This window comes from Ursus americanus, chromosome 22, assembly GCF_024610735.1.
Source record: "Ursus americanus isolate L20-20 chromosome 22, mUrsAme1.1.p, whole genome shotgun sequence".
Classification (NCBI taxonomy): domain Eukaryota; kingdom Metazoa; phylum Chordata; class Mammalia; order Carnivora; family Ursidae; genus Ursus; species Ursus americanus.
Window position 1 is genome coordinate 12,088,969 of NC_142148.1, and position 27,398 is coordinate 12,116,366.

General features: G+C 43.6%; 1 protein-coding gene across 1 annotated transcript in view; it reads right to left on the reverse strand.

Moving 5' to 3' along the window:
• Positions 1–3,069: 3,069 nt before the first annotated feature.
• Positions 3,070–27,398, reverse strand: part of ARFGEF2 (ARF guanine nucleotide exchange factor 2) — an 89,786-nt gene continuing 65,457 nt past the window's right edge. The window contains exons 26-39 of the mRNA XM_045771561.2: positions 26,672–26,823; positions 21,359–21,531; positions 19,028–19,188; positions 17,846–17,976; positions 17,568–17,697; positions 15,176–15,311; positions 14,272–14,410; positions 14,109–14,163; positions 12,012–12,126; positions 9,207–9,337; positions 6,264–6,432; positions 5,278–5,416; positions 3,987–4,104; positions 3,070–3,458 (exon numbers count right to left, since the gene is read on the reverse strand). Of these exons, the coding sequence (XP_045627517.1) occupies positions 3,282–3,458; positions 3,987–4,104; positions 5,278–5,416; positions 6,264–6,432; positions 9,207–9,337; positions 12,012–12,126; positions 14,109–14,163; positions 14,272–14,410; positions 15,176–15,311; positions 17,568–17,697; positions 17,846–17,976; positions 19,028–19,188; positions 21,359–21,531; positions 26,672–26,823 (1,926 nt within the window). The 3' untranslated portion in view covers positions 3,070–3,281. The remainder of the gene's footprint in view (positions 3,459–3,986; positions 4,105–5,277; positions 5,417–6,263; positions 6,433–9,206; positions 9,338–12,011; positions 12,127–14,108; positions 14,164–14,271; positions 14,411–15,175; positions 15,312–17,567; positions 17,698–17,845; positions 17,977–19,027; positions 19,189–21,358; positions 21,532–26,671; positions 26,824–27,398) is intronic.

Sequence of the window (27,398 nt, forward strand, 5' to 3'; positions counted from 1 at the left end):
TAGCTATTAACTAACTTTTAGGCATTTTAAGGAGGTAAAACATACATTTTGCACATAAAGAAATATTTGATGCAAATATGAAGATAAAATTTTTTAAAAATTAGAACACTGAGAAAAACTACACCTTTGATGAGTGTCTTTTTTTGAGAGCAAGGATTTCCAGATAGATTCATTCTTCTAAATAATCAGCTTTGGTTTCTTTGTTTCTCCAACTGCAAAGCTGCTGATAATAAAACTCCAGGATTTTACATGAGTTCAGGTTATGTCTACTTTAACCCAAATGTTAAAACAGAACCCAGGGAATGCAGTAGTAAGGATCTAGCTTCTGTCTCAACCAATATCCATTTGCATCGTAACAACAAACATTTGAATGGGACGATCTAATTGCCTCTGTCCGCAGGTTCCTTCGAGAACTATAAAGACTGTGAAATGGAGAGCCATAATTGCAAAAGAACAACAGAAAGGTCTACGGGTTTTTTGTTTGTTTATTTATTTTTTTTGTTTTTTGCATTTTGTACAAAAGTCACCTGTCAGAGGAAAATGCTATGTTTCCAGATATTATGATACAATTTCCATAATGTAGCTCTTTGGTTGTACATGAGGAGTAACAGGAAAAAGGTGTATTTGACTCTAAAGATGCATATTAGAAATCAAATTTCCCATCCACCGTTTGTTGTTAAGATGCCAGAGCTGGTGATTTCCCTAAAGGACAGTGCAGAAAAACAAAATTGCTCCAAGTAGCAGTGTTGGAACAAAAACTTCTCTAGAGACCCAGCACATATAATCAACACTTAAAGCATCCTGACAAAGAAATAAGGCCTTGGAAATGCTCCATCTTTTCTAATTTTGTTCGCGAATGGCGTCCTGGCCTGGGGCTGCAGTCACACACACTCTTCTCACTATCACTAGTGTTTGAGTGGCACAAGCCACATTTACCATGAGATAGAACAGATTTATTCACAAAGTAGAATTTAGGCTGAATGGCTTATTAGTAGAGGTAAGGAATTCCTCTGTACGTCACGGGCCACCGGCAAGAACAATTACCCCAAATGGTTTGACATCCCGGTTTTTAAAAGGTCCATGCTGGTACGATTCAAATGCCTCATTCAGAAAATCCAATCTTTTAAAAGACAAAGTTAAAAAAAAAAATTCAAAGCTGAATATTTGGGCATGGAACAAAATGTGGTCAGACACTTCCCACTCTGCAAGAGGTGGCAAGAATGAAAGAGAAGGCAGGAAGACACTGGTGGTGGGGTAACCGCTGAAGAAAATGGCACCTGAGAACCTCAGGAGGAAAGGAGAAGTCTCCAGTCAGGGACGCAGTGGCACGTTCCTGGGCATGCCTTCAGGACAAATATGGATGGAGAGCATGGACTTGTTGAGGCTGTGACCGACCACAGTACCGGGGAGGGAGTCTTGGCGGCAGCGTAAAGACGTAATACATCCCAGGACAAGGTCAGTCAAAGGTGCTGACGTTTTCCATTCACAGTAAAATACTCGCCCACGGTCCCTTCCTCCTAAATGATACAGCTCCTCTTCTCTAATGTATGTAAGTAACATAAAAACTTAAACCTGCTCTTTTTTTCTTTGGTAGATAAATTAAAATACTTTGGGGGAAAGAAAAAAAAAATAGAGTACTGCTGGCCCAAACCAAACATTTCTCAAGGCTGTTAAAAACAAATTTAAGAAATCAGTTTCTTAGGAAACAAAAGCACCAGAAATCCTTCTCTATAAAGAAAAAAAAACCAGCCGATTTTAGATAGGTTCCCAACTTGCTAACTTCTAAGGCACCAGAGTTGACATCAATACAACCCAATTTCCAGAACTGAGGGGCAGGCAGAAGTCTGAATGTGGTAATGACTCCGTGTAACACTGGTTCTCCTGCTGAGCGTGGCTCTAGGGGAGCCCTGGGTGAGGGGGCGGAGTGAAGCATATGTTCTCTTTCTCACTGACTCAGAATAAATCAAGCTTCCAAACAGACTGCTTGCAGGCGGCAGGCCTGTTTGTTGCAAACTTTACATAAGCTGCCGCATCAGGATTCAGTTCTAATTGCCGTTAAGACTACTGCACCTTTATTAACACAATAAGGGCCCCCAGAATCCAACCCTGCCAAAGAATGCAGCTCCGAGGCTTGAGTTCATGGCAGTAGCTGGGCACAGGCCATCTCCTGCCACGGTCACAGTTCAGCCGTGCTGGTCCCACCATAGCACAGGCCGACTCTGGGTCAAGGACTCATGACACGTGGCTGAGGAGTTTTGCAGACGGCCTTTCTCCCGCACAGCCGCCATCCCTCTCTGGAGGGCCCTTGAAAGGGGACTGTGCAAAGGAGGGACACTACACTCACTATTCTGAGGTAAAAATAAAGGGTTTACTCAAATATAAATTAACTCTGTTAAATTATTACTTCATTTTTGTTACTACTTCATATATTAGATTTCAGAGGGTGTGAGATGGACAATGTATTCTGGAAATTTTCATACCCATCCACAAATACTTACTTCCAAGGAAGGCTAATCGTCTTCATTACATTTTTTACTTTTCCCTATAGACTTTTTCTCCCCAGGTTACTAAAACAGGGAGAGCCAGGAGGCACTACCTTTTTAAAATTTTTAACCTTGCAAGCTCTTAATTCTAACTTAATTACTAAACTCTGCTTTCAATGAAATCTTCAATAATAGCTTTTCATAAAGTACTGTAAAAATCACTCAGACATTAACAAAACAAAAACAACCCTTTTCCCCAAACTTTCTCCAAACTAATCTAACTACAGCTGACTCACAACTGACAAAAACACTCAAAATTCTCCAACACACTCAAATGACAACAAAAAATCCAGCATAATTAAGGCGGCATTTAGCCGTTACAAGAAATTTTATTAACATACTCTCTAATAATCACGAACCTCTACAGCTATGTTCAGTATTTTCAAGGACAGCGACTTCCTCCGACAGAACACGTACAGCCAATCATGGGACTCTGCTAGGAAATGGCGCATGTGCGGCGACAGGCTTGACAGGTGAGTCAGGAAGACGGAATGACAGAGATGAAACAGACTCCCCACCTACTGCGTTAACTGGGTATGCAACACTTTAATGAAACAGCACAACGGCTCAGCCAGGGACTGACGGGACCCGCGTCGAGGCCAGCTTCCACCAGGCCATTCTGAGCTCCCAGAGGCCGACTCCCTGTGCCTACGATCTGACCCTCCACGAGATGTGCCAGGCAGAGGTGGCGTGGTGAACGTTCTGCAAAGCTGCAGTGGTGGCCCGCGGGGGCCAGGGCTACCACACTGGGGACAGTGTTCCTGGTACCTGTGATGGCTCTTCCGGAATCCATATCTTATAGACAACACCTATCCGTAGAAAGAACTTGCGGAGAACTGCTCGGAGCTCAGGAATCAGGTCAAACTGCATAATTTCACACAAGTAGGGGTAGTACATAGAAGCGTGTGCTTTAAACTTGAGGTGGGAGAGAAGAAGAGAGGTCAGATTAGACAGGGAGCTACTTTTTCTGGCACTAGTTTCTCAAAAGTATTCATCTCATCCTGGAACTTTTTGCAATATTGGTGCTTTTTCTTGCTATTAAAAAGTTGGGGGGGAAATTTGCAAATTAGAACATCTTTTAATTATGCTTAACTGAAACACAAATTTTTTGGGGACAGCTTTGCTACCAAGTCAACATCCATTTTAGCAAAGCAGATCCCCCCTTCTGAGCCAGGGCTTCACTATCTGGACCCTCTTCTAACACAGCCGCGCTCAAAATCCCTGCAGCAATTTAACTGCTACGTGCGTGGTTTCAGCGTCAGCCCTTCTCAGGATGCTATGGCACCCTTGTCTGTAATGAATGAACTTTCCTCTAATGAATCTAGAATGGTGCTAGTTATGTGACCATTCTTGGAAGAATTGAAGAAATCGTTACTTTAAATTCCGAACATAAAGGAACCCAAACCTGGGTCTGAGTGGGGACATTAGTTTCCTGGTTTATACCTTTTCATCGTTTATTTTGAGGGTTTTTGTTAGAAGTAACAGCAGAAGACTTGTCCAGGCCTCCCGATGGCTCTCAGAATTCACTGTGATGAAATAGGCAAGGGCCTCACTGCACACGCTGGAAGAATCAAGAGAGAGTGAGACACGTCAGACAGAAGATTAACCTCTACACTCACTGGAGTGGAGAACTCTTCGTTCTTGCAATGAGTACTTATTTACTGGGCACCTGCTCTGGCTGTGCCATCCGGAGCAAATCACTAAGCCTCAGTTTCTTCGGCTGTAAAACAGGGATAAATAATTGTACCAAACTCGGGGGGTTGCTGTAAAGTTTACATGAAACCCGCGTGTTCAATGTTCGCTGAGCCCAGGGCCTGCTCCCAGCTTAGGGCCCCATCAGCGTTTGCACACAATGAACACAGAGCCGATCATCCACAGCTGACTACACACCGCCTCTCTCTTCTCCTGTTGCATACAGTTGCTACTTTTTTTTTCTTTTAAAGTAATCTCTACCCCCATGTGGGGCTGAAACTCAAGACCCCGAGATCGAGAGTCGCATCCTCCACCGACTGAGCCACCCAGGCGCCCCTCTAAGACATTTTCTTAAGTAGATTCTGTAAAAGTGGGATTACTGTGTCAAAGAAAGAGACTGAATATTTTAAGGCTCCTGATTTTAATGCCACCCGCTTTCCGGAAAAATCCCCTCCCTGCACGTTCCCACTAGCAGTGCAGGAGAGTGCATGTCTCATCACATGGCTGTCAGCACTGCATGTTAATGGGTTTAAATCTTGAAAGAGTGAAAAGGGCTTAGACAGAACATCTCGCTCACAGGAAGCTGGGTGGCGAAGATCTACTCTTCTGTCTGCGGCTCTTTCCATGCCATCCCCCCACTGCTGCATTTCTGCATAATCCAAGTTGGAACACCCTTGTAATTCACATGATTCCAATACATTCCTCTTGGAAAGAAGAGAGGGTGGGAGGTTAGAGCTGCCATTGCCCTCAAGGGACTTAGGACTTCACTCCAGGCTTGCTAACTCTGAGTGCTTTTTACTGCCCATGTTCCTGTGCCTTAAGAAACTTGTGAATGAAAGAAATGAGGTCCTGCCCTATTCAGCCCATTAGGAAAAGTGAAATACAAGTGTCAGCAAATAGAAGAAAGAAGCAAAAAGGAAAACAGTTTGTGAAGGCGTCAGCACGCAGGTATTTTTCTCTTATTCTCTTCAATTCACAGTATTATTGTGATGCGTTTTGTGTTTTACAGATAAGACATTTAATCAGAAACCAATTTTCTTACGTTAAAAGTCGTTGCTGTATTTCCTCCCAGGAATCCCGGCGGTTCTCATCGACATACATCCGGAACAGGATCCTCAAACAACAGGCCAGGCTGCTGGTTTCTTGTTTTAGAAGATTAGGTTTAGATTTGCCCTTAAAACCTAGAGATTAGACAGTCATATAAACAGTGCACACTTCTAGGATAATGCTGAGAAATCATGCGGGAATCTAAGCTAGTTACTTTTAGGGAACACTGAAAGAAATATTTCACATTCTTTTTTTCAATTGAAGTATAATTGACATATAACATTACTCTTAATCACATTTCTTAAAGCAGTACCAATCAGCCACAGAGATGTGTAAACCACTCTCACAAGCAAAACCTTATCACAGGCGAAGGCATAAAACATCTAGACATGTTAAAGCCACAAAGAAAAATGACATCATAAAATTATGGATAAAAATAGGTATTTGGGCAGAAAATCAATGGTTACCTGGTAATGGTAATAATACAAAAATCATACAAAGTATCACTTCTGTGTGAAGTCCACAAAATGAGACTCCCACTGTCGCCTTGCATGTATCACTTACCTCCAGGGTTTATGTGTTTATTTTTGGAGGGGGGAAAGAGAGAGAACCCCTAAAAGCCTCAACAAATGTATGAATGCTTTCCGTTTCTCCTAGACTAGCACCATTTTTATATCACCATATTTAACTACACCATTTTAACCTAATGTAAAATGTCTTGGTTTGCTAGATCTATTTCAATTCATTTTTCTATCAATTCATTTTTCCATCAAATACTTCCTGAAAATCTCCCATGTGCCAGGCAGTATTCCTGGTACTGGGATGGAATGTATCCATCATGTCCTTCTTTTCCCCTCAAGCATGAAAATATCTGGCAAGTTATTCCAGCCAGGTGTACAATATGAGGAGTTTCCCAAAGGCTTTAATGTTTTAGAACGATGACCCCTGCGGCCACCTGTCCTAGCCGCTGTGTAGCCTTACCTGCTCTCCACAGGACCGTCCGTTGCTCGTAATTGGAGTTGAAGGCCTTTGAGAATGAGTGGGACTCCTGCAAACAGTCCAGCAGCCTGAAGAGGTGCCGGGAAGACATGCACTTGTACATGCCCTGATCCTCCGTCTCTATGCGGATGTCGGCATCCAGCGTGTCTTGCTAGAGAGGGGGGGCGGGGGTGGGAGAGCTAAGTGAGGACGGGCTGCTTCTGGACTTGGAGGCAGTCCTCACTCGCCAGAAGTCATCCTCTGTCTGAGAATCACACACATCATTCCTCACCACCCTGAACAATTCTCCGTTGGACTCTGCTCACTGGCCGGGGGAAGAATTATGCCCAGGGCCTGCATGATGTCAGGCTTTGCCGGCCCAAGTTTCTGTTCTGTCAGTACTGCCTTCGCAGCACAAACATGAGTATGTGCTTCTCCAGTTATTTCACTACAGGCTGCACTGTCCTCTCTTTATATACCTTATAACGAAATTAGAAAACGAGAAAGTCACTGTACTGTATGTGACAGAAGGTCCAGTTGCGTAACACACTGTGAAGACAGGAACTGCTAAGCGCAGCCTGGGTGGGACCTTTAGCTTCATCAGGTGACTAATGAACGTAGCAGCTCCACAACTGTGTTTTCAAATGTGAAGGGAAAAAAATATAAATATAGGTATAAAATGCTAGAAGTTTTTGTTGAACATGGTGCCTAAAATGGGAGACATACTTAGGGATTTTATATTTGTTGAGCCTTCTAGGAATGGATCTATCATTTTTATAAGCCAGAGACCACAAAAAAAGTAGAGCTTGCAATATTCCCCAAATTGATCTATAGATCCAGTTCAATCCTTATCAAAATCCCAGATTACTACTTTGCAGAAATTGACAAGCTGGTCCTAAAATTCATATGGAAACACAAGTGACACAGAATAGTCTAAACAATGTTGATAAAAGCAGCACAAAGTTAAAAGACTCATACTTCCCATTTCATTCAAGACAGTGTGGTGCTGGCATAAAGACGGACATACAGGTCAGTGGAAAAGAACTGAGAGTCCAGTAATAAATCCCTGTATTTAGGGTCAAGTGATTTCCAACATGGGTGCCAGAACAATTCACTGGGGAAAATCAGTCCCTACAATAAATGATGCTGGGACAAGTGGACATCCACGGGGCCAAGACAAAGGTGAATGAACTAAACAAACACAAAATGAACTAAAAAATGGATCAAAGACCTACATGTAAAAGCTAAAACTATAAAACTCTTAAAAGAAAACACAGGACAAATCTTTGTGACCCTGAATTAGTCCATGCTTTCTTAGATATAACCCTAAAATTACAAGCACTCAAGAAAAAATATTAACTCAGACTTCATTAAACTTAAAAATTTTTGTGCTTCACAGGCTACCATCAAGAAACTAGAAAGACAATGCACAGAATAGAAGAAAATAGTTGTAAATCATATATCTGATAAGGGACTAGTATCCAGAATATAGAAAAACTCTTACGATTCAATGTTAGAAAGTTAAAATATCCAATTTAAAAACGAGCAAAGGATTTAAACAGACATCTCTCCAAAGATACACAAATGGCCAATAAACACAGAAGATGGTCGACGTCACTAGTCACTAGGGAAACGGAAACCTAAACCACAGTGAGATACCACTGCACACCCACTGGGATGACTGTGACAATAAAAAAAAAAAAAAAAAAAAAAAAAAAAGACAATAACAACCATTGGTGAGGATGTGGAGAAACCAGAGCCTTCATCCATTGCTGCTAGGAAGGTAAAATAGTCTAGCTATTCTAGAAGACAGTCTGGCAATTCCTCAAAAAGGCAGGCACAGAGTTCACCTATGACCCAGCATTTGCACTCCTAGGTATGTGCTCAAGAGAATTAAAAACATGTCCACATAAAAACTTGCATACAAATGTTCACAGTAGTGTTATTCATCATAGCTAGACAATGGGAAGAACCTGAATGTCCATCAACAGGTGACTGGATGAACAAAATGTGGTGCAGCCATACGATGGAATATTATTTTATGTATGTATACTCACATCCACATATATGTAACAACACCGGTGCTACATGCTACGGCTACAGGCTACAACGTGGATGAATTTGGGAAACATTCTGTAAGTGAAAGATGTCAGATACAAAAGCTCACGTTTTATGTGATTCTATTAATATGAAATATCCAGGTTAGGCAAATCCATAGAGACAGAAAGTAGATTAGTGGTTGTCAAGGGCTGGGCTGACGAGGGAAGGGGGAGTGACTGCTAATGCTTAGGGCATCCCTTTGGCAGTGATAAAAATATTCTGGAATTAAACTGGTGACGTTTGCACAACTCTGTGAATATACCAAAACTCTGAACACTCATTCACAGGATCTGCTGGCCCTTGAAGCACTTACATTTACAACCTGTGGTGTAATGTTACTGTCCAACCTTTGGATATCCAATCCTCTGTCTCCGAGAATAACATATATACATAAAAGGTTGTACACACAAAACAAAAAAGTAAACTTCAGAGGAAAAACTGGTATCTTTATCCATATATTTTTCTCTCTCAGTTATTTATGGTTAATAATTACACACCAATTATGAGGAATAGTCTCCCTGATTAATAGTAACACTCTTTTTTCAAAGCACCAGGGTGGGGATGGCATCTGAGCGGTGGGGTGCTGGTAAATTGGCTTTCTGGGAAATTTTAAAAAAAGAAAAAAGAAAAGCCCCGATTTTTAGTGTTTGCTGATTTCTGTGGTATAAATATTTCCATCGCAGCCCATTTCTCAAGCCACCAATATGCCACGACTGAAGGCAGGGCTGGGGAGAGGTGAGCCCGATGGGCTCCGGCAAGCCACTACCAACTGGCTCCAGCGCACCACTGCATCTGAGCGAACTCCCCCCCCAACAAGCACATTCTTCTCGAAGCTGGTCCTGTTACCTGGGCAGCAACCATGTGTTCTGCATCTTCCTTTTTGCTTGTTGCAGGGTAGAACACGATGTTGTCGATGGTCTGTATCAATTCCAACTGGACCACACACTTGATGAGGAGGCTGGCAAACAGTTTCTGATCTATATTAGATGATAAAGATTAACCCTAATAATGATTCAGCCAGTGCTGAGTAAGTATTCACCGAGCTCCTACTACGTGTCAGGCACGGTTCTTGATGCCATGGCAGAACAGTGAGTAAGCTGGACAAAAACCCCACGGCAGAGACAGACAATAAACAGGATATTTAAGTCTAAGGTACAGCATGCCAAATGCTGATGACAAAGGTAGGGATGGGGATGAGGGAGAGATTGTGTCGGGGTGGGGCTGCAAGTTGAAACAAGCTGGTCAGGAAAGGGCTCTCTGCAAATGTGATACCCGAGCGAAGACCTCAGGGGAGGAGAAGTCAGCTATGCAGGGACCCTATCTTCCAATAAGCATCTCTGCCACCTGCAGGGACTCCTACACACAGCTCCAGACTGTGCCCTAAGCACTCCAGGCCCCAGGTTCCTGCAGCAGCGAGACTCTCCGAAGTAGCTGACCATCAGTCTTGAGGGGGTGGGGCTCTTTTCTGTTCTTAGTTTCCAATCACTTTCTGTCTGCTCCGGAAGTGGTATCCTCTTTCTGTAACTGCTTCTGTTTCCCTCAAGAGTCCCCTTTTACCTCTTTTAGTGGTTAGCCATCCTTGACTAGCTAATAATTCTTCAGGTAGAATCGTCTCTGTTCAAATTATTGGTGTGGTTTCTGCCTACTGACTAGACTGGCTAATATCTCCTCCCTCCATCTTTGTCTTCTCACTCCCCGGGCTCAGGGGCGGCCCATGTCGGACACTTCACTGGTGTTGATTTGGCTATAATAAAAGTAGAGATTCCTTATTCAACTTATTGTTATAGAATCAGAATGCTGAAAACATTAAACAAAGTGCTCAGTGATGGCAAACAAGGATGGGTCATCTTCAAGTTTTGGAAAGTGTGAAAGTGTGTGTGTGTGTATTTATATAAATTCTCCATGTAGAATCAGCTCTAATTAAAGAAGAATATGGTGGCGTTGCAGCACATGTACATTTAATTTATGCCAATTCAGTGACGTCACCTTGGACCAAAAATGACAGGGAAAGAAACAGTCCAAGTGGTGTGAGACTGTGCCTGCTCCCCACTCACTGCGCTGACGCCCACAGGGCGGGCTGGGAAAGGGGAAGCATGTTCCCAGGAGGAAGGGCAGGGGTCTCAAGTCCCAGGCCCCTCTCAGAGTACAGACCTCGTGCTGCACCAAGAGTGGCTCTATTTAGAGAACTGTATACACGCACCCTCCACACAAGCCAACCCTTTATCTTGCTCGCCGGCCCCTGCAGGGACCCTGGCTGTGCCGCAGATACTGAGAAACAGTGTGAGTGTCCAACATGGCGCCTTTTTAATGGATTCCAAGGGTGGTTATGTTTTATGCCTCCAAGATAGTTGGTGACCACACGTGGCTGTGTCTAACACACTGCTTCGGAAGTTAACGGCAGTGTCAACACCGACAGCCTAGCATGTGCAGAAGTGGGTAGAACTGCTCTGAAGAAAAACAACAGGGCCACAGCTGGAAAAAGACCAGACCACGAAATCAGGAATGTTCCTTTCTCAGTCAGCTGAAAGTGTGCCCGAATCCCAACTCCACTACACAGTGGCAAGTCATGTCAGGTTATCTGTCTCAGTCCCAGTTCACGCAAATGTAAACAGCACCTCCTCAAAGGGCTAAAGGGACGATGACATGAGATCACACACATGAAACACAGTGCAGTGCCTGCCTCACAGTGACTGGGAAAGCCATTTTTTTTAAATGACAGGCAGTAAAGCATAACCACAAGTCACAGAGACAAACTGATAAAAGTAATCTGAAACTCATATCCAGAAAAGGAATCTCTAACACAAAGAAAGCTCCCCCAAACCAATAAAAAGACTAACAGCCAGTATAAAATGAGGAACGATTTGAACAGATGATGAAAAAATAGAAAGGCTCTTAAACACATGAAAAACTGCTCAGTTTCACTCATAATTAGAAAACTGCAAATTAAAACTACTCCAGAGATAGGAAATATCACCTACGTGTCCCCGAAAATCATGTAGACAGGTACAACCTTAATGGGCAGGAATCTGTAATTATCTGTCAAAATGGCAAGTGCACTTCACCCAGCAGTCCTATTGCTAGGAATTTATTACACGCATAAACTCATGCATGACACGTTTATTAGGTGATTCAATGTAGTACTGTTTGTAACAGAAAGAGATATGGAATAATAAACATCCATTAGTAGGAACCCAATTAAGAAAATAATAGTACACAGTACTATTACTATGTACTATATATTCTGGTACAGGATAGTACACCTATATCCTGGGATCGCCTATAATAAATAGTATAAGAGAACGTGAAAGCTTTTTAGGTAGTGATTTTGAATGGTCTCAAAAATACACTAAGTGAAAAAAGAATAATGCCCAGTATTCTGTAATTTGTATAAAAAGGACAGGAGGATCCGTGTGTGTGTGTGTGTACATATGCATGTGTTTATGGATATGCTATTTCTTGCATATGAATACACATGGATACAACTGGAAACGCACATAAGAAACCGGTGACACTAGCTGCCACAAGGAAGGGACTGGCAGACTGAGGCATGGGGTGGAAGAACCCTTTTGTAACTTCTGAATATTTGAATTATATAAACGTGTTACCTATTTAAAATAAATAAATGAAAACAACTAAAAAAAGTGGCCTTACTTGCATATGGTCTACCTTTCCAGCTGTCATCGGTCGGGTTAGAGAGTTGGCTCTGGCCTCTCTCAGAGGCGTTTTTATCTATGCTGCTTAGAGACTGGCGGTCCAGATCCACATCCTAAAAGTAATGCAGACAGAAATACAATGTTCACTTTCTTTACCCACAATTCAGTATTTGGGCAGAGATGTGCCCGTTCTGACACTGCTGGCCCAACTTGAATTTAAGTGCCTTGCGTAGCTTGAAGTAAAATTATACTGCCTGCTTTATTAGGCTATACAGCAGAGAGTATGAATTTCACGTATTTTCTCCCTCCCATTAAAATGTCACATTTTCTTATTCCTACTTAGAAGGAATATGACACGGGGCGCCTGGGTGGCTCAGCTGGTCGAGCATCAACTGTTGATCTCAGCTCGGGTTTTTTTTGTTTTTTGTTTTTTTAAGATTTTATTTATTTGAGAGACAGAGAGAGTGAGAAAGAGAGCATAAGCAGGGGGAGGGGGAGAAGCAGACGCCCCCGCTGAGCAGGGAGCCCAATGCGGGGCTCGATCCCAGGACCCTGGGATCATGACCTGAGCCGAAGGCAGTTACTTAACCAACTGAGCCACCCAGACGCCCCTCAGCTCAGGTCTTGATCTTAGGGTTGTGGCTCCCAGCGTGAAGCCTGCTGAAACAAACAAACAAACAAACAAACAAACAAACAATGTGACAAATTAATGAGGACAAGCTCAAAAATAAACCAGTGTGATAGCTAGCTTTTTGAAAACCTTGACAGAAGACAGTTAACACACAAAAAATGTTTAAATAAGGTGCTTCATTTTTTAAGTTGCTAAATCCCAAATGCCTTTTTTTTTTTTTTTTTTTTAAAGTAGGCTCCACATCCAACGTGGGGCTTGAACTCACGACCCTGAGCTTAAGAGTTGCATGCTGAGGGGCGCCTGGGTGGCTCAGTCGGTTAAGTGTCTGCCTTTGGTTCAGGTCATGATCTCAGGGTCCTGGGATTGAGCCCTGCATTGGGCTCCCTGCTCAGCAGAAAGCTTGCTTTTCCCTCTCCCTCTGCTGCTCCCCCTGCTTGTGCTGTGTCTCTCTGTCAAATAAATAAACACAATCTTAAAAAAAAAACAAGAAAAGAGTTGCGTGCTCCTCTGAGTCAGCCAGGCACCCGCCCTCCCCCGCAATGCCTTTTAAAATCTAATGGCCTTACAATTATTTGGGAATAGAAGTTAACAATACAAAGCCCCTGTACACCAAGGTACTTTAAAGTGAGACTTGAATCACAACTTCTCTATGTGGCCTCACACAGAAAATAAGAACCACTATCTCACTGGTGTGGAGGAAAGAACTCTTTATTTAGGAGGATAATAAATAAGGATAATTATACCAAGGCATTACTTCTATCAGCAAAACACCAGAATTGAGAGTCCAACAAGGGATAATTCGTTAAATAGATTACAATAATGTATAGCCACTGAAAAATCGGCTCTCAAAGAATATTTAAGAATATGGAAAAATGTTATGTGCCAAGTGCTTCCAAATTTCAAACCTGTGGATTAGATGTGTACCATTACACAAAGAAAAAACTAGAAATCTAAACTGGTTTTTATTGGGTGACTTCTCTACTTTCTAAAAGAAGATGTTAACGAACATATATAGATTTAAATCTTTTCTGGTCTTTTTTAAAAGTAATCTCTAGGGGCGCCTGGGTGACTCAGTCCATTAAGCGTCTGCCTTCGGCACAGGGCGTGATCCCAGAGTCCTGGGATCACCCCGCATCAGGCTCCCTGCAGGGAGCCTGCTTCTTCCTCTCCCACTCCCCCTGCTTGTGTTCCCTCTCTCGCTGGCTGTCTCTATCTGTCAAATAAATGAATAAAATCTTAAAAAAACAAAACAAAAAACTCTACCCCCAACATGGGGCTTGAACTCACGACCCTGAGATCAAGAGCTGAATGTTCCACCAACCGAGCCAGCCACGCACACCTAGTTCTTAAATCTTATAACCTTTTTTTTACTCACTTCCCATCAGAAAAGCACGAACTCTTTGGGTTGCTTAATTTTTTACTCTAATACAAGATCAGAGAAAAGACAACAACAAAAAACCCTACCAAATGTTTTTCTGACGAATCTTCCTCCATTCCTACAGGTCTCCATGTCAGCAAACTGAAGGGAATGGAAGAGAAGGAAAATGACCCACGTGAAAGGCAACGTGAAGCCCTAAGATGTCTAGCGAGCACAGACACAAACAGCACTAAGCACATTCGCACTCACACGTGTGGGATGGTTGTTTTGAAGATATCCAGCATACAACTGCATGTCTCATCCCAGACGTCGGGACTGAATTTCTCCCCGTTGGATATGACTAGGTTTTCTAAGCAATTGGTACCTGACCGAGCCAACTGTTCATTATCTGCAAAATAAAGCCACATCTATCATCAAACTTCCACTGCTGTTTTGATTCCCACCAGGGCACTGACATTTTATAAAACTTTTTCTGTTTAAGCAGGCTATAAAGAGATAAAATTATCTATCACAGCTTTACTGCTAGGGATGGAAGAAGGTCAGTTTGCTAACTAATTACCCAGCTTCTTGTATGATGAATGGTAAAAGACAGAAATATTAGACCAGTGTTTCTCCAAATTTAGTCCCCTGAACACTGCCATACTGGTATCAACTGTTTTATCATTTATTTTAAAACTGAGTCACTTTTTGAAAAAACTTAACACACTGGCGCTTTGTCCTAAGCCAAAACCATCTATGGAATCCAGGTCAAACGTGCCACGTGGCTATTCTTCCTAGCGCACACCACCTCAACGCTTAAGGACTCAAATGAACAATGCCCACTGATGAAGCTGTTGATACGGACCCCCACAGCACATTTTAAAAACACTGCAGAAAATTTCAAATATAGACAAAAGTAGAAAAAAACAGTAAAATATACAAAGGCACATCTTTTAAAATATAATAATAATTACATCCCATCTTTAAGAAATGCTTTGTAAACTGGCTTGGGGAGATTGTTTTTATGCTCTAGTTAAGTAAAAATATGCATTTTCACCAATTAAATTATATATTGTACTCCGTGGCATTACATTCTTGCTTTTACATATTGAACAATTAATCTCTCATTAAAAACTAAGTCAAGAAGAATGACGCCCAGAGACACAGCGAGTACCTTGTTTGACACACCACTGCAACTGTGCAAACACATCAGAAAGAAGCACTTCATTCAGAGCTTCATAAAACTGGGTGAACACATCACAAATGGCATAGAGCGCGTGATTGCAAGTTGTTGTCATCCACTCGGATTTCTGAAAAAAAAACAAAAAAAACAAAAAAAACAAGATAACGTTGAGAGGCCACTCTCCTTGTGGGGAGATGGGCACTCTTCCCCATCACGGGCAAAGCTGTTCTGGTGTGCAACCTGGCAGTACGGATGCAGGAACACGGCTGACAGGAATGGACCCAAAGGGAAGAATAAGATCTCTGGGTGAAGGCCTATGAATAAAGATGTTTACACCACACTGGCATTTACACACGGAAAACACAGATACGAACAAACACCCAGCAAGGCGGCAACTCAGTTAAGTACATTTATATGACAGAATATCAACAGTCATTCAAAGTGACACTGACGAAAACTTGTAATGATTTGGAAGAAGTGAATATGAGATATGCTAACTACACCTTTTTACACTAAAAGTTCACCTCTGGTATTTTCATGGCACTATTTCAAGTATTTAATATAGAAAGAGATCTAGGAAATCATCGAAAAGGGAGGGGTCCCTACTGCTAAACAAGATTCCAAAAGTGGAAATCGTAAGGGAAAAAGATTCCTAGATTTGGTTAAAAGCTAAAATTTTCTAAAATGAAAAGAAAATGAGAATAACAAAGTGGGCAAAATCATCTGCAATTTACGTAAGGACATGTTATTTTATGTACACACTAAAAAGCTCCCAAAACAATCAGAGAGAGGTAACTAACCCAACAGACGGGCTAAGGATGTGAAAAAGCAATTCATAAAAGAAATCTGAATCAGTCGTGTGAGAAAAAGTGTGCAACCTCACTAGCAATTAAAAAGCTTTGAGGCAGGGGTACCTGGGTGGCTCAGTTGGTTGAGTGTCAACTCTTGGTTTCAGCTCAGGTCATGACCTCAGGGTCATGAGATCCAGTCCCGTGTGGGGCTCCACGATGGGCATGGAGCCTGCTTAAGATTCTCTCTCACCCGGGGCACCTGGGTGGCTCAGTCAGTTAAGTATCTGGCTCTTGATTTTGGCTCAGGTTGTGGTCTCAGGGTGTCTGGCTCCATGTTCAGCAGCGAATCTGCTTCTCTCTCTCCCTTCCTTCCCTCTCTCCTCTCTTTCCCCCTCTGCCCCCAACTCCCACATGCACGTGCACTCTTTCTAAAAATAAAACAAAAAAACTTTGGGGTGCCTAGCTGGCTCAGATGGAAGAGCACATACCCCAAAACATTTTTTAAAAGATTTTATTTTATTTTTATTTTTTTATTTTTTAAAGATTTTATTTATTTAGATGACAGAGAGAGAGAGCCAGCGAGAGAGGGAACACAAGCAGGAGGAGTGGGAGAGGAAGAAGCAGGCTCCTAGGGGAGAAGCCTGATGTGGGGCTCAATCCCAGAACGCTGGGATCACGCCCTGAGCCAAAGGCAGACGCTTAACGACTGTGCCACCCAGGCGTCCCAAAAGATTTTATTTTTAAGTAATCTTTACACCCAACGTGGACTTTGAACTCACAACCCCAAGATCAAGAGTCGCACACTCTATCGACTGAGCCAGCCAGGTGCCCACAAAAATGCTTTTAATGGGTTTTTTTCAGGGATCAGAGAAATTCCATTTTTGTTGTTGTAGTTTTAAGATTTTATTTATTTATTTGAGACAGGGAGAAAGAGCATGAGCACCAGGGGGAAGGAGGGGTAGAGGGAGAGGGAGAAGCAGACTCCCTACTGAGCAGGGAGCCCGATATGGGGCTCGATCCCAGGACCCCGAGATCATGATCTGAGCTGAAAGCAGATGCTTAACCATCTGAGCCACCCAGGCACCCCAGACATTCCATTTTTTACTGACTGCTGAGAAGTAGTCCCTGTTGAACTGGCAGGTACAATGCCCGAGGGCAAAGCGAGTGGGCCATGGTGACTTATTTCCTCTCGTCCTTCCCCAAATGGGGACATTTTCTTAGCACTAGTTGACTCTGGTATAACAGTGCTAGGAAGGGGGTTTCCATTTTATTTTTTAAGAATTTTTTATAAGATTTTATTTATTTGAGAGAAAGAGCGAGAGCGAGCACAAGTGGGGTAGCGGCAGGCAGAGGGAGAGGCAGGCTCCCTGCTGTGGGGCTCCATCCCAAGACCCTGGGATCATGACCTGAGCTGAAGGCAGACGCTTAACGGACTGAGCCACCCAGGCACCTGGGGGGTTTCCATTTTAAAACACACCTCCGGGAGCTCCAAGTGTAAGACTTACACGGGGACGATGACGCAACACTGCAGGGGACGAAAGCAGAGAGGCCTCCCCCGCTGTATCCAGGACACTGCGTCAGTCACCACCTACCTCTGACTGCTGCTCAGGGAGTTTCATGTTGTCAAAAATCCTGAACACGATTCTGAACAGGTCCTGCCACCAGTGCTTTTCAAAGGTGTGGCCATAGCTCTTCATGATCTCGAACATGACCGTGAGTCCTCTGGAGGAACAAAGCCAGGTGCAGGGCGGGAATGGGGGGGAGCGGGGAAAGAACAGCAGAGAAGAGAGTGGGAGAGCATGGGGTCAGGCGAGCAGGTGACTGAGGCTCATTCTGTGACAGAAGGGGCACCGTCCCGGGACATGGTTACCTCGTCCGAACATCTAGCTTGCATCTGTTAATGATGCAGGAGAGCTCAAACAGGATTGGGAACCAGCCTCGAACCCAGACCCTGTCGCCAGGAGCCACATTCATGTCGTCGCTTGTGTATTCTTGTAGCACCTGCCGGGAGAGTCACCTCTCAGACGCAGACTAAGCAAAGGAAGAAACTCAAAGGGAACTACATGAAGATTAAGGCCCCACACATTTTCCCTTCCTAACAACGTCCACTCAGCAAGGGCAGGATAGGGAATCCCCAGGAGGCAAACACAAGCCTCTCCCCAGTGCACACGAGCGGTTATGCCTACCTTTGTGGGTTTCAGAATAAGCTGAGTGGGCAGATCACTGCTGAGCTAACTGAGGCACTAGGACGTGAAGTCGGCTGCCCAAGGTCATGCAGCTAGGAGCTGGCAGTCCTCCCCAGTCTGCATGTAAAACCCACTCCCTGCCCTACCTCTGGGATTTCGAGCCCTTTGATCTGTAACCACTCCTGAAGCGAGGTACTATCCGCTGTTAATAAAATTTCTTTATCAGCTCTGGTTACCCAACGTTAGGCAATTTCTCTCTGTGCCCCTGTCAACTCCCCCATACAGTGGGGACGTAACTGCCAATCTTACAGGTCTGATGTGAAACTAAATAAATCAATACACAGAAAAGATCTGAAGGAGAGATCTGAATAGGCTGTCATAGTTTAGATGTGCTTATTTCTATCCCATTTCAGTGTCTGAGACTGTCATTTAAACCAAGCGGGCCTCTTTGGAAAGGTGAGTCATAAAACAAAAAGCCCAAACATTTCTGGGAGAAAACAAAAGGTGATTTTTAAAAATGTGATTTCTCAGCCATGTCACAATGCTAAAATGTCATTTCCTTAGGCGGGCGGTTTGTTTGCTTTCAAACAGAAAGGTCTAGCTTCTTCAGCTTTGCCAAAATTCAAAACTAAATACTACCATTTTCTACAAAAACAATTAGTAGAATACCAGGTAAAAGTTCAGTAGGAGTAGAAGTAATTTCATACGCAGAAAATGAGAGAGGGGGTGGAACCCCAGCAACGGGCAGCATTTTGAAGTGAACGCCCAGTTCAGGGCAAACATGCACTTCTAAAAGTGTAGCTGGAACTCTCTTTGCGATTCCTTTTCCCCTCAGCGCCCATGAGGGAGGTGAGGAAATAATGTACCCGAGGCCTCTCGGAGACATATTTCCCACAGAAGCGGATGAGCCGGATCGCCTCCATGCTCGTGTCGGGGAAGGCGGCATTGCAGGCAAACTCCGACAAGCACTTCACAGCGTCCTGAAAGGAATCGATGGCTGCAGGGAAATGGTGCTGGAAAATCGTTGCTGCGGAAACAAAGCCATGTTCTTTATAAGACCAGGAGACTTAGAAATGGGGATCAAATGAATACCCCCCAACCCCGAGGGGACTACTTCCATGAACATCTAAGAGAAGCAAGTCACTATCTCTAGAAGACAGCATTTTTTATTAAATTATTCAGGAATGAATCCACTGAGCACTGTCTGGGCTAAACTGGTTCCTGAGCTCCAATTCATTAATTAATTCATTGATTCATTCATTCATTCATCAAACATTTACTGAGTGCCAAGTATGTGCAAAGCACAGTTGTGGGCCCGGGGACAGAGGTGACCAATCAAATTTCCTGCCTCATGATATTCGTGCTCCAATGGACAAGACAGACAATCACCTAAGCCAATACATACATAAAATATAAAATAATCTCAGGTTGGGTGAGTGCTGGGTGAGGGGACAGAAGGCCGTAGGGACGGCTTAGGCTGGGGGTCAGAGCAGGACTCTCTGACGAGGCCCTATCAAGTATCCCTAAGGAAGTGACAGAGGACAAGCCATGAGAAAATCAAGTTTCACCAGGACGTCAAGGGGTCCATTTCAACTTAAGCTATTTTAGGATGGAGCTGGAGGAAACGGATAGGATAAACACAGATCTGCGTGTGAAGCTGGCCCTCAGTGGTCTGCCAGAAGCTGAGCACCGAGCAAAGCTCTGGCCCTGGGCTGGTGATCCTGAGCGTACTCCTTTAATCCCCTGGCCGTTCCCATCCCAGGGCCACACCGCGTGCTACCTGAAGGAATGTTGTGAAGATAAAGGGAGATGAAAAGGTCAATGAGCTAAAGGTGAAAGGCAATTCAGAAGTCTAAGATTTTTCAAAATCCTACAAACATCACCTAAGACAAAAATCCAAGTAGCAAGAAGCTTCTTAAGAGTTAAAAGATCTCAAAAAAGATTAAAGCTGATCTAATGCTCTACCACTTTGACGAAGACCAAGAAGAGTACACAGCCTGTGGTTGATGACAGGCAGGACAAGGGCCATCTGGTCAGTCCAGAGGGGACAGACACGCCACCAACTCTGGGATGGCCTGTCTGGGGGTGAATCCTGCCCCACCATTTCCTAGCTGTGTGACCTCAGGCAAGTTGTTCTACTTCCCTTTTCTGTCCCTCAGTTTCCTCTCTGGTAAAGTGTGGGGAGTAACGGTATAGCCAGTTCTCGTTACTCATGGTAGCCGTGCTCGACAGAGTCGCTGTGAACACTGAATGTGCCCACAGTGAAGAACGACTGCTCCTAGGGGACGTATGGAGGTACGGCCCGCGAGCCTCTGGTCACAACATCTTAATTAACCAATCAATATATAACCTTGTTTCACATGTGTTTCAGTTTAAAGACACCGTATTTTATACATAGCGTTGGGTTCATCAACACTGAACTTTTGGCCAATAGCACTTTAACTCAAGCCTGAAAGAAGCTTCGTGAAAACATGTATTTTCTCTATAAGGCATATCACAGCCTTCCTGTGCTCAGGGACACAGGAGAGCACTCCAGCACCATACTTCAGAGCCATTTTATTTATTTTTATTTTTTAAGATTTTATTTATTCATGAGAAAGAGAGAGAGAGAGGCAGAGGGAAAGGGAGAGGGAGAAGCAGGCTCCCCGCAGAGCACGGAGCCTGCTGTGGGACTTGATCCCAGGACCCTGGGACCATGACCGGAGCCGAAGGCAGATGCTTACCCGACTGAGCCACCCAGGTGCCCCCTTCAGGGCCATTTTAAACGGTGAAGTCACCAACAAAAAAACAGAAATGCAAAAAAACATGGCAGTAAGTAAACCACGGAAAGGATATTTACTTATTTATAGTGAGAGAGCTGAAACAAGAAGGGAGAGGGTTGCCTTGTTAGCCTCGGCTGGGAACATGTGCCCGGGTGACTCAAGTGCTTCCCTGCTGAATGCACGCACATGTCCACAAACGACCACAAAAGCGCTGGGAGCACTGGTTTTGTGGTTGTGGATAATGAGAATCAGCTATTTATGCTTCACGGGGTTTTTGTGCACATGTCCAAGCACATGTTAAGAGCTGAGAACACCACCTGGCACATTATCATATCACAGCCGACCTGAAACAAGGAAGCCTTTCTGGGGAGTAAACAGACAGGAAATAAGTGGTCACCCTTTTAGACTTGCAGGTGGGACATGAGAGCTACTTACTGACGATGTGGCCTGTGGTCTGGAAGGCCAGCTCCACGATGTTCCCGTCGTGATCTGAGGCTGCCTGGTGGAACACAGCAAAGATGTTCTTCCAGCCCGAGCGGATGTTGGCTGCCTGGGAGTTCACCATCTGTGCAATGCAGCGGATCACCATGTCCCGGATGGTCGGAGACCTAAGGAAAGAATGGGGCAGCCATGTCGTATGTATTTTGAATGGTGGGAAGAGAAATGAACACGGCATCACTTAGAAGCAATGCATTAGAAAATCCGCATTTTTTATTTTTCTATTTTTATTTTATTTTATTTTTTTGGAGCCCAACACAAGGCGTGATTGAACTCACGATCCTGAGGTCAAGACCTGAGCTGAGATCAAGGCTGGGATGCTAACTAAGCCACCCGAGTGCCCCCCAAAACCACATTTTTAAAAGCGCACAGTAATCCACATTCATTTAAAAAAAAAAAAATTTAACTAGATACAACAAAAAGAAAAAACATTAAGACAATCACCACGGCAGACAGTCAGCTGCTTTCCCAGCAGCTGTCCTCCCACCTCTTTGGTAACAGAACTCTGATTTCATGCAGGCAGCAACATGCCTGACCTCAGGGAGCCAGTCACAAACAGGACAAGACAACATGACAATCTTGTCTCATGTACCAGGTCCTTGATGCCCCAGCCTCCCTTGTAGCCAGGGAAGCTACATGACCTGTTCTAATTACATGTAAGAGAAAATCTGTGGAAATGTGAAGGGGAGGGGTTTCTACTATAGTTTTGTTTTTGTCTTACAACGAATACATATGGTAGGCTCTGCACCTTTTCCTGGTATTCCCATTCTGAACACAGCATGATGCCTGGAGCTAGACCCTCTGTTCAGCATCACAAAACAATAGGCTCAAAGATAAAAAGTGATCCTGTGGATGGACAAAGGGACAGAAAAATGCTGGGTCCTCAGGCGCCTGGGTGGCTCAGTCAGTTAAGCGTCTGCCTTTGGCTCAGGTCATGATCCCAGGGTCCTGGGATCAAGTCCCGTATCAGGCTCCCTGCTCAGCAAGGAGCCTGCTTCTCCCTCTCCCCCTTCCCCCCCCCTGCTTGCTCTCTGTCTCAAATAAATAAAACCTTAAAAAAAATAACAAAAAAGAAAGAAGCTGGGTCCTCAATGACAATTTGGGCTATGGAACCAAACGTGGGTCGGCTTGCCTCTGACTTCTTAAGTAAACAATACACAGCTTTGTGGTTCAAGGCATTGTTGGTCAGTTTTTCTGGCTGAGAAACTTTACACTAACAATACTCATAATTCTGCCACCCAGAGATGACCATGCCTAAATTCTTGGTGCATGTCCTTAGATTTTTAGGCAGGGATATATGTGTATAGTAAACACATATACATGGATGGGAATATACACATGCAATTTGAGAGGCAAAATTTTAAATTTAATTATTACAAAACAAAACCTGAAGACATAAAAAATGGCCCATTTTCTGAAGCAGCTGCATGGTTCAACATGGTGTTACCTGGATATTTGCAAAAGGTTAGCATGTATGTCTTGCAACCTATTAAGACATATGCAGTTATGGGGTGAGCTCTATTATCAGAGAAGTAACAAGAAGCAAGGCCACACAAACCTATCTCTTCCATACACCACTAGCTTTGAAAGCCATTTAGAGTGGCTTTGGGATTGCAGACTTGACTTGCAAATTTCATCTGGCTTAGGGTAACATTCATGTTCATCTGCGGGATCCATACTAACTGATAATTGGTCATTTAGAGAAGGCAAGGAGAAAGTCAAAACCGAGTTAAAACATAGCTCCGAGTCCACAAAGCAGATATGTCACCCACAGACAACAAAGGACTGCCTACATACCTTGGTGACTTTAATACATAATACAACTGAATTCATGATTGCCTCCTCCATGGCGAAGAAAAGCAGCTCGTTGGGAAGAACTACATGTGCTTTTTAAGGATTTATTTATTTGAGACAGAGAGAGAGGGAAAGAGCATGAGGGGTTGGGGACAGAGGCAGAGTGAGAGAGAGAATCTCAAGCAGACTCTGCACTAAGCGTGGAGCCCAGCACTGGGCTAGATCTCATGATCCAGAGATTGCGACCTGAGCTGAAATCAAGAGTCGGACACTCAACCAACTGAGCCACCCCTCTACATTTAGTTTTTAAAATGCTTTTTGGGGGGTGCCTGGGTGGCTCAGTTAAGCGTCCGACTCTTCATCTTGTGAGATTAAGCCCCATGTAGGGCTCCATGCTCAGCTCCCTACGCTCCTCTTCCTGCTCACATGCTCTCTCTCCAAATAAATAAAATCTTAAAAAAAAAAAACAAAAAAACTTTTCGGGGTGCCTGGATAGCTCAGTCAGTTAAGTGTCCAACTCTTGATCTCAGGGTCATGAGTTCACACCCTGTGTAAAAAATAATAATAAAAAAATTTTAAAAATATAAAAAATAATTAAAAAAATGCTTTTCAGGGTGCCTGGATAGCTCAGTCAGTTAAGTGTCCAACTCTTGATCTCAGGGTCATGGGTTCACGCCCTGCATAAAAAATAATAATAAAGGGTGCCTGGGTGGTTCAGTCAGTTAAGCGTCTGCCTTTGGCTCAGGTCATGATCCCAGGGTTCTGGGATCCAGCCTCACTGGGCTCCCTGCTCAGTGGGGAGTCTGCTTCTCCTTCTCCCTCTGCCACTTCCCTGCTTGTGCTCTCTCACTCTTGCTGTCTCTCAAATAAATAAAATCTTAAAAAAAAAAGTTTACTAAAAAAAAATATAATAATAAATTAAAATAAGAGGATTTTTGCCTGATTATTAAAAGTAATATGTGATGACAGTAAATATTTTGGAAAATGTAGAAAAAAAATAATGAAACAAAAAAATTCCTTTATGTGACAGTATGATATTTCACAGGGAGAGACTGATAAAACTGTCCTTATTACACCGTCCGACTCTATAACCTGCCCTTTTGACCGAACTATTAAGCATTTCCTGTATCATAAACATTGTGAACGTCTGAACAGCTGCACAACAGTCCATGTTTGGCTGTACCAACACTGACTTAACACTTTTATATTTAGGTGGCATCTGGTTTTTTAAAAATTACTTTGTGTGATTTACAACGTTTTGCTGTATTTCAAATTAATTCCCTAGAAGAGTTACAGAAGTACAGAATTAGTGAATCAAAGGGCAGAGAAATGTTAAGGTTCCTGCACACTGCCCAAATGCTTTTGAAAATGTTATAGCAAGTTACAGTTCCATCAACAGTGTCTGAGAGTGGCTGGCAATGTGTGATTCTAAACTTGCTCTGTCCCTTTTCAAATGCTGGCTGGGCAGCCATGGCATGGGCAGGGAGGGCCTGGGATTCTGGCCATCAGTGCCACCAGCCAACTAGGCCAGCTGCCACGCCAGGCCTCCAACTCCTCCGCACTCAGAACAGTGTCCCCAAAGGACGGAGGGTATTTCTGTGCGTACGCTATAATCAGGGGTGAGGGGCGCCTGGGTGGCTCAGTCAGTTGAGCGTTCAACTCTTGATTTCAGTTCAGGTCATGATCTCAGGGTCATGAGATCAAGCCCCGCGTTGGTCTCCATGCTGGGGGTGGGCCTGCTTAGGATTCTCTTTCTTCCCCTTGCCTCCTGCTCTCTTTAAAAAAATAAAATAAAATAAAATAAAAATCAGGGTGATGCCAGATTCTGGAACGGGCTTTATTTTCTCTTAAAATGAGCAGTAAGGTGATGAAGAGAAAAACCAAAAGAGAGAGAGACATACCAGGGAGACTTTTCTGCTGCTCTTTTGTTACCCCAAACGATCCACACTGGCTTACGGCCTTTGAACTCGTAAGCTTTCATTTTCTTAAAAAAAAAAAAAAAAATCTAAGCAGATCTCATGGACACATTTTAGTGGGGGGACAGACACCTGAAAGTCATCCTTGACATTTCTTCCTCTTTTGCCCCACAGCTAATTCCTCAGTACATGGTGTAGGCTTTCCATTTGAAAATGTGTACAGAATCCAATCCCATGGTGCCTCACCCCCTTGATCCAAATCTGAACAATTACAGTGGCTTTTCATTTTCCACGGATAAACCTAAGAAGATCCCTTAACGTATGTCAGACCATTTCACCTCTCTGCTCAAAACCCTCCAATGGCTTTTGTCTTTGACAGGGAACAAGGCAAAGTGCTGACCAAGGCTGACAGCTCCTTCATGACCCAGGCACTCTGCTGCCACTACGGCTTCATCTTCCAGGACTTTCTGCTTTGGTTACTCTGCCCAGCTACCCTGGCCTCCTTGCTCCTCCTTATCATGCCAAGGATACTCTGCTGCAGGGTTTTTGTTCCTGCTCTTCCCTCTGCTCACAACACTCTCCCCAAGATCACATACAGCCACTCCTGGCTTGTTCCTCACTTTGGTTAAGGGTCAACTTACCAAATGCATCTCGGCTGACTGCCCCATATAAAGGAGTGCTTCTACTCTTATCCCCTTACGTTGATTTAAACATTTTCTTGTTTATCTATCTCACTGGAATATAAACAAGTTTTTTTTTGTTTTTGTTTTGTTTTTTAGATTTTACTTATTTGTTTGACAGAAAGAAAGAGAGAGCATAAGCAGGGGGAGTGGGAGAGGGAGAAGCAGGCTCTTTGCTGAGCAGGGAGCCCAATGCGGGGCTCCATCCCAGGACCCTGGGATCATGACCTGAGCTGAAGGCAGATGCTTCACCGACTGAGCCACCCAGATGCCCCTAAACAATGTTGTTTAATTTCATTAAGGAAAACTTCAAACACATATAAAAGTAAAGAGGATATGGTAATGAACACCCATGTACCCAGCTGCACCGATGAAAACAGGGGCCAGAGGAAAACAGGCATTTTTGACTGTTTTCTTTAGTGCTGTATCCTTGGCACTCAGAATAGTACCAGCAGCTGGCAGGCTGCAATAGAAATAGGCCAAGTGAACGCATGAACAGGGTGACTGCTTCAGAGGGACAGCTGTCCTGATCTCTTCTGTCACCCTCCTGGGGCAGAAAGGATGGGTCACATAATTCTTGACCTTGTTTTAGGATGCCTCCACAGTGGCTCTTTCTCTGAACAACGTCAGCCCCCACCCCAGTAAGAACGCATGGCATGTTTCTACTAGTTGTGCCGGTGTGATCTATCCTTCGGGGAAAGGTCACACACAGATCTGAGTTTTGTACTTAGAAACGATACATGTGAATCAGTCTGTTCATTTTACCTGTTTCCATCAACAAAGGAAGAAAATATTAATTGTGTGATTAGTGTTAGGAGGTCTTTTTAGGCCTCCAATGGGGAATCTGACAATGCACATACCTGTTTTTCTTCATGATATGCTCAAAGGGCCTCAGAAAATCTTTCTGGAAACGAAAGTTGGCTAATTCTCCCTTCTCGAGAAACTTCATAGAGAGTTGCCTTAAGGAGTCAACAGCAAAGATCGCCACATCTTCATTGGGGTTACAGCCAACCTGAGCAGGAACGGGAGGGGAGGTAAGATAGGCACAGTACAACAATTGTGAATGTGGGGTTCTGAACGTCAAAAATGGACAGCCTGCCTTCGAAATAAATGCTATGGAAAAACACACCTAAGGAGAAAAGAACATGATGTTTCTTGGCTATGACCTGGGCCATTCTGTTTTAATGATGAAAGATCAGTACTGCACATTTAACTAAAAGTGCTTTCAAATGTGCTATTTAATTTTTTAAAGATTGTGGCAAAATACACATAAAACACAAAAGTTACCATCTTAACCATTTTGAAGCGCCCAGTGTAGTAGTGCTAAGGGCATCCATACTGTTGCGCCCGTCTCCAGAACTCTAGCAACGCTGGAACTCTATACCCGTTAAACAACAATCCCCCACGTGCTAATTAATTTTATCCAAATACACAGAAGAAGTCAAAAGACTTTAAAGTCTCTATAAAGCCTTTTCTTTTTTAAAAATTTTATTTATTTGAAAGAGAGAGAGAAAGCGGGAGAGGGAACACAAGCAGGGGGAGCGGAAGAGGGAGAAGCAGGCTCCCCGCTGAGTAGGGGCCCCGACG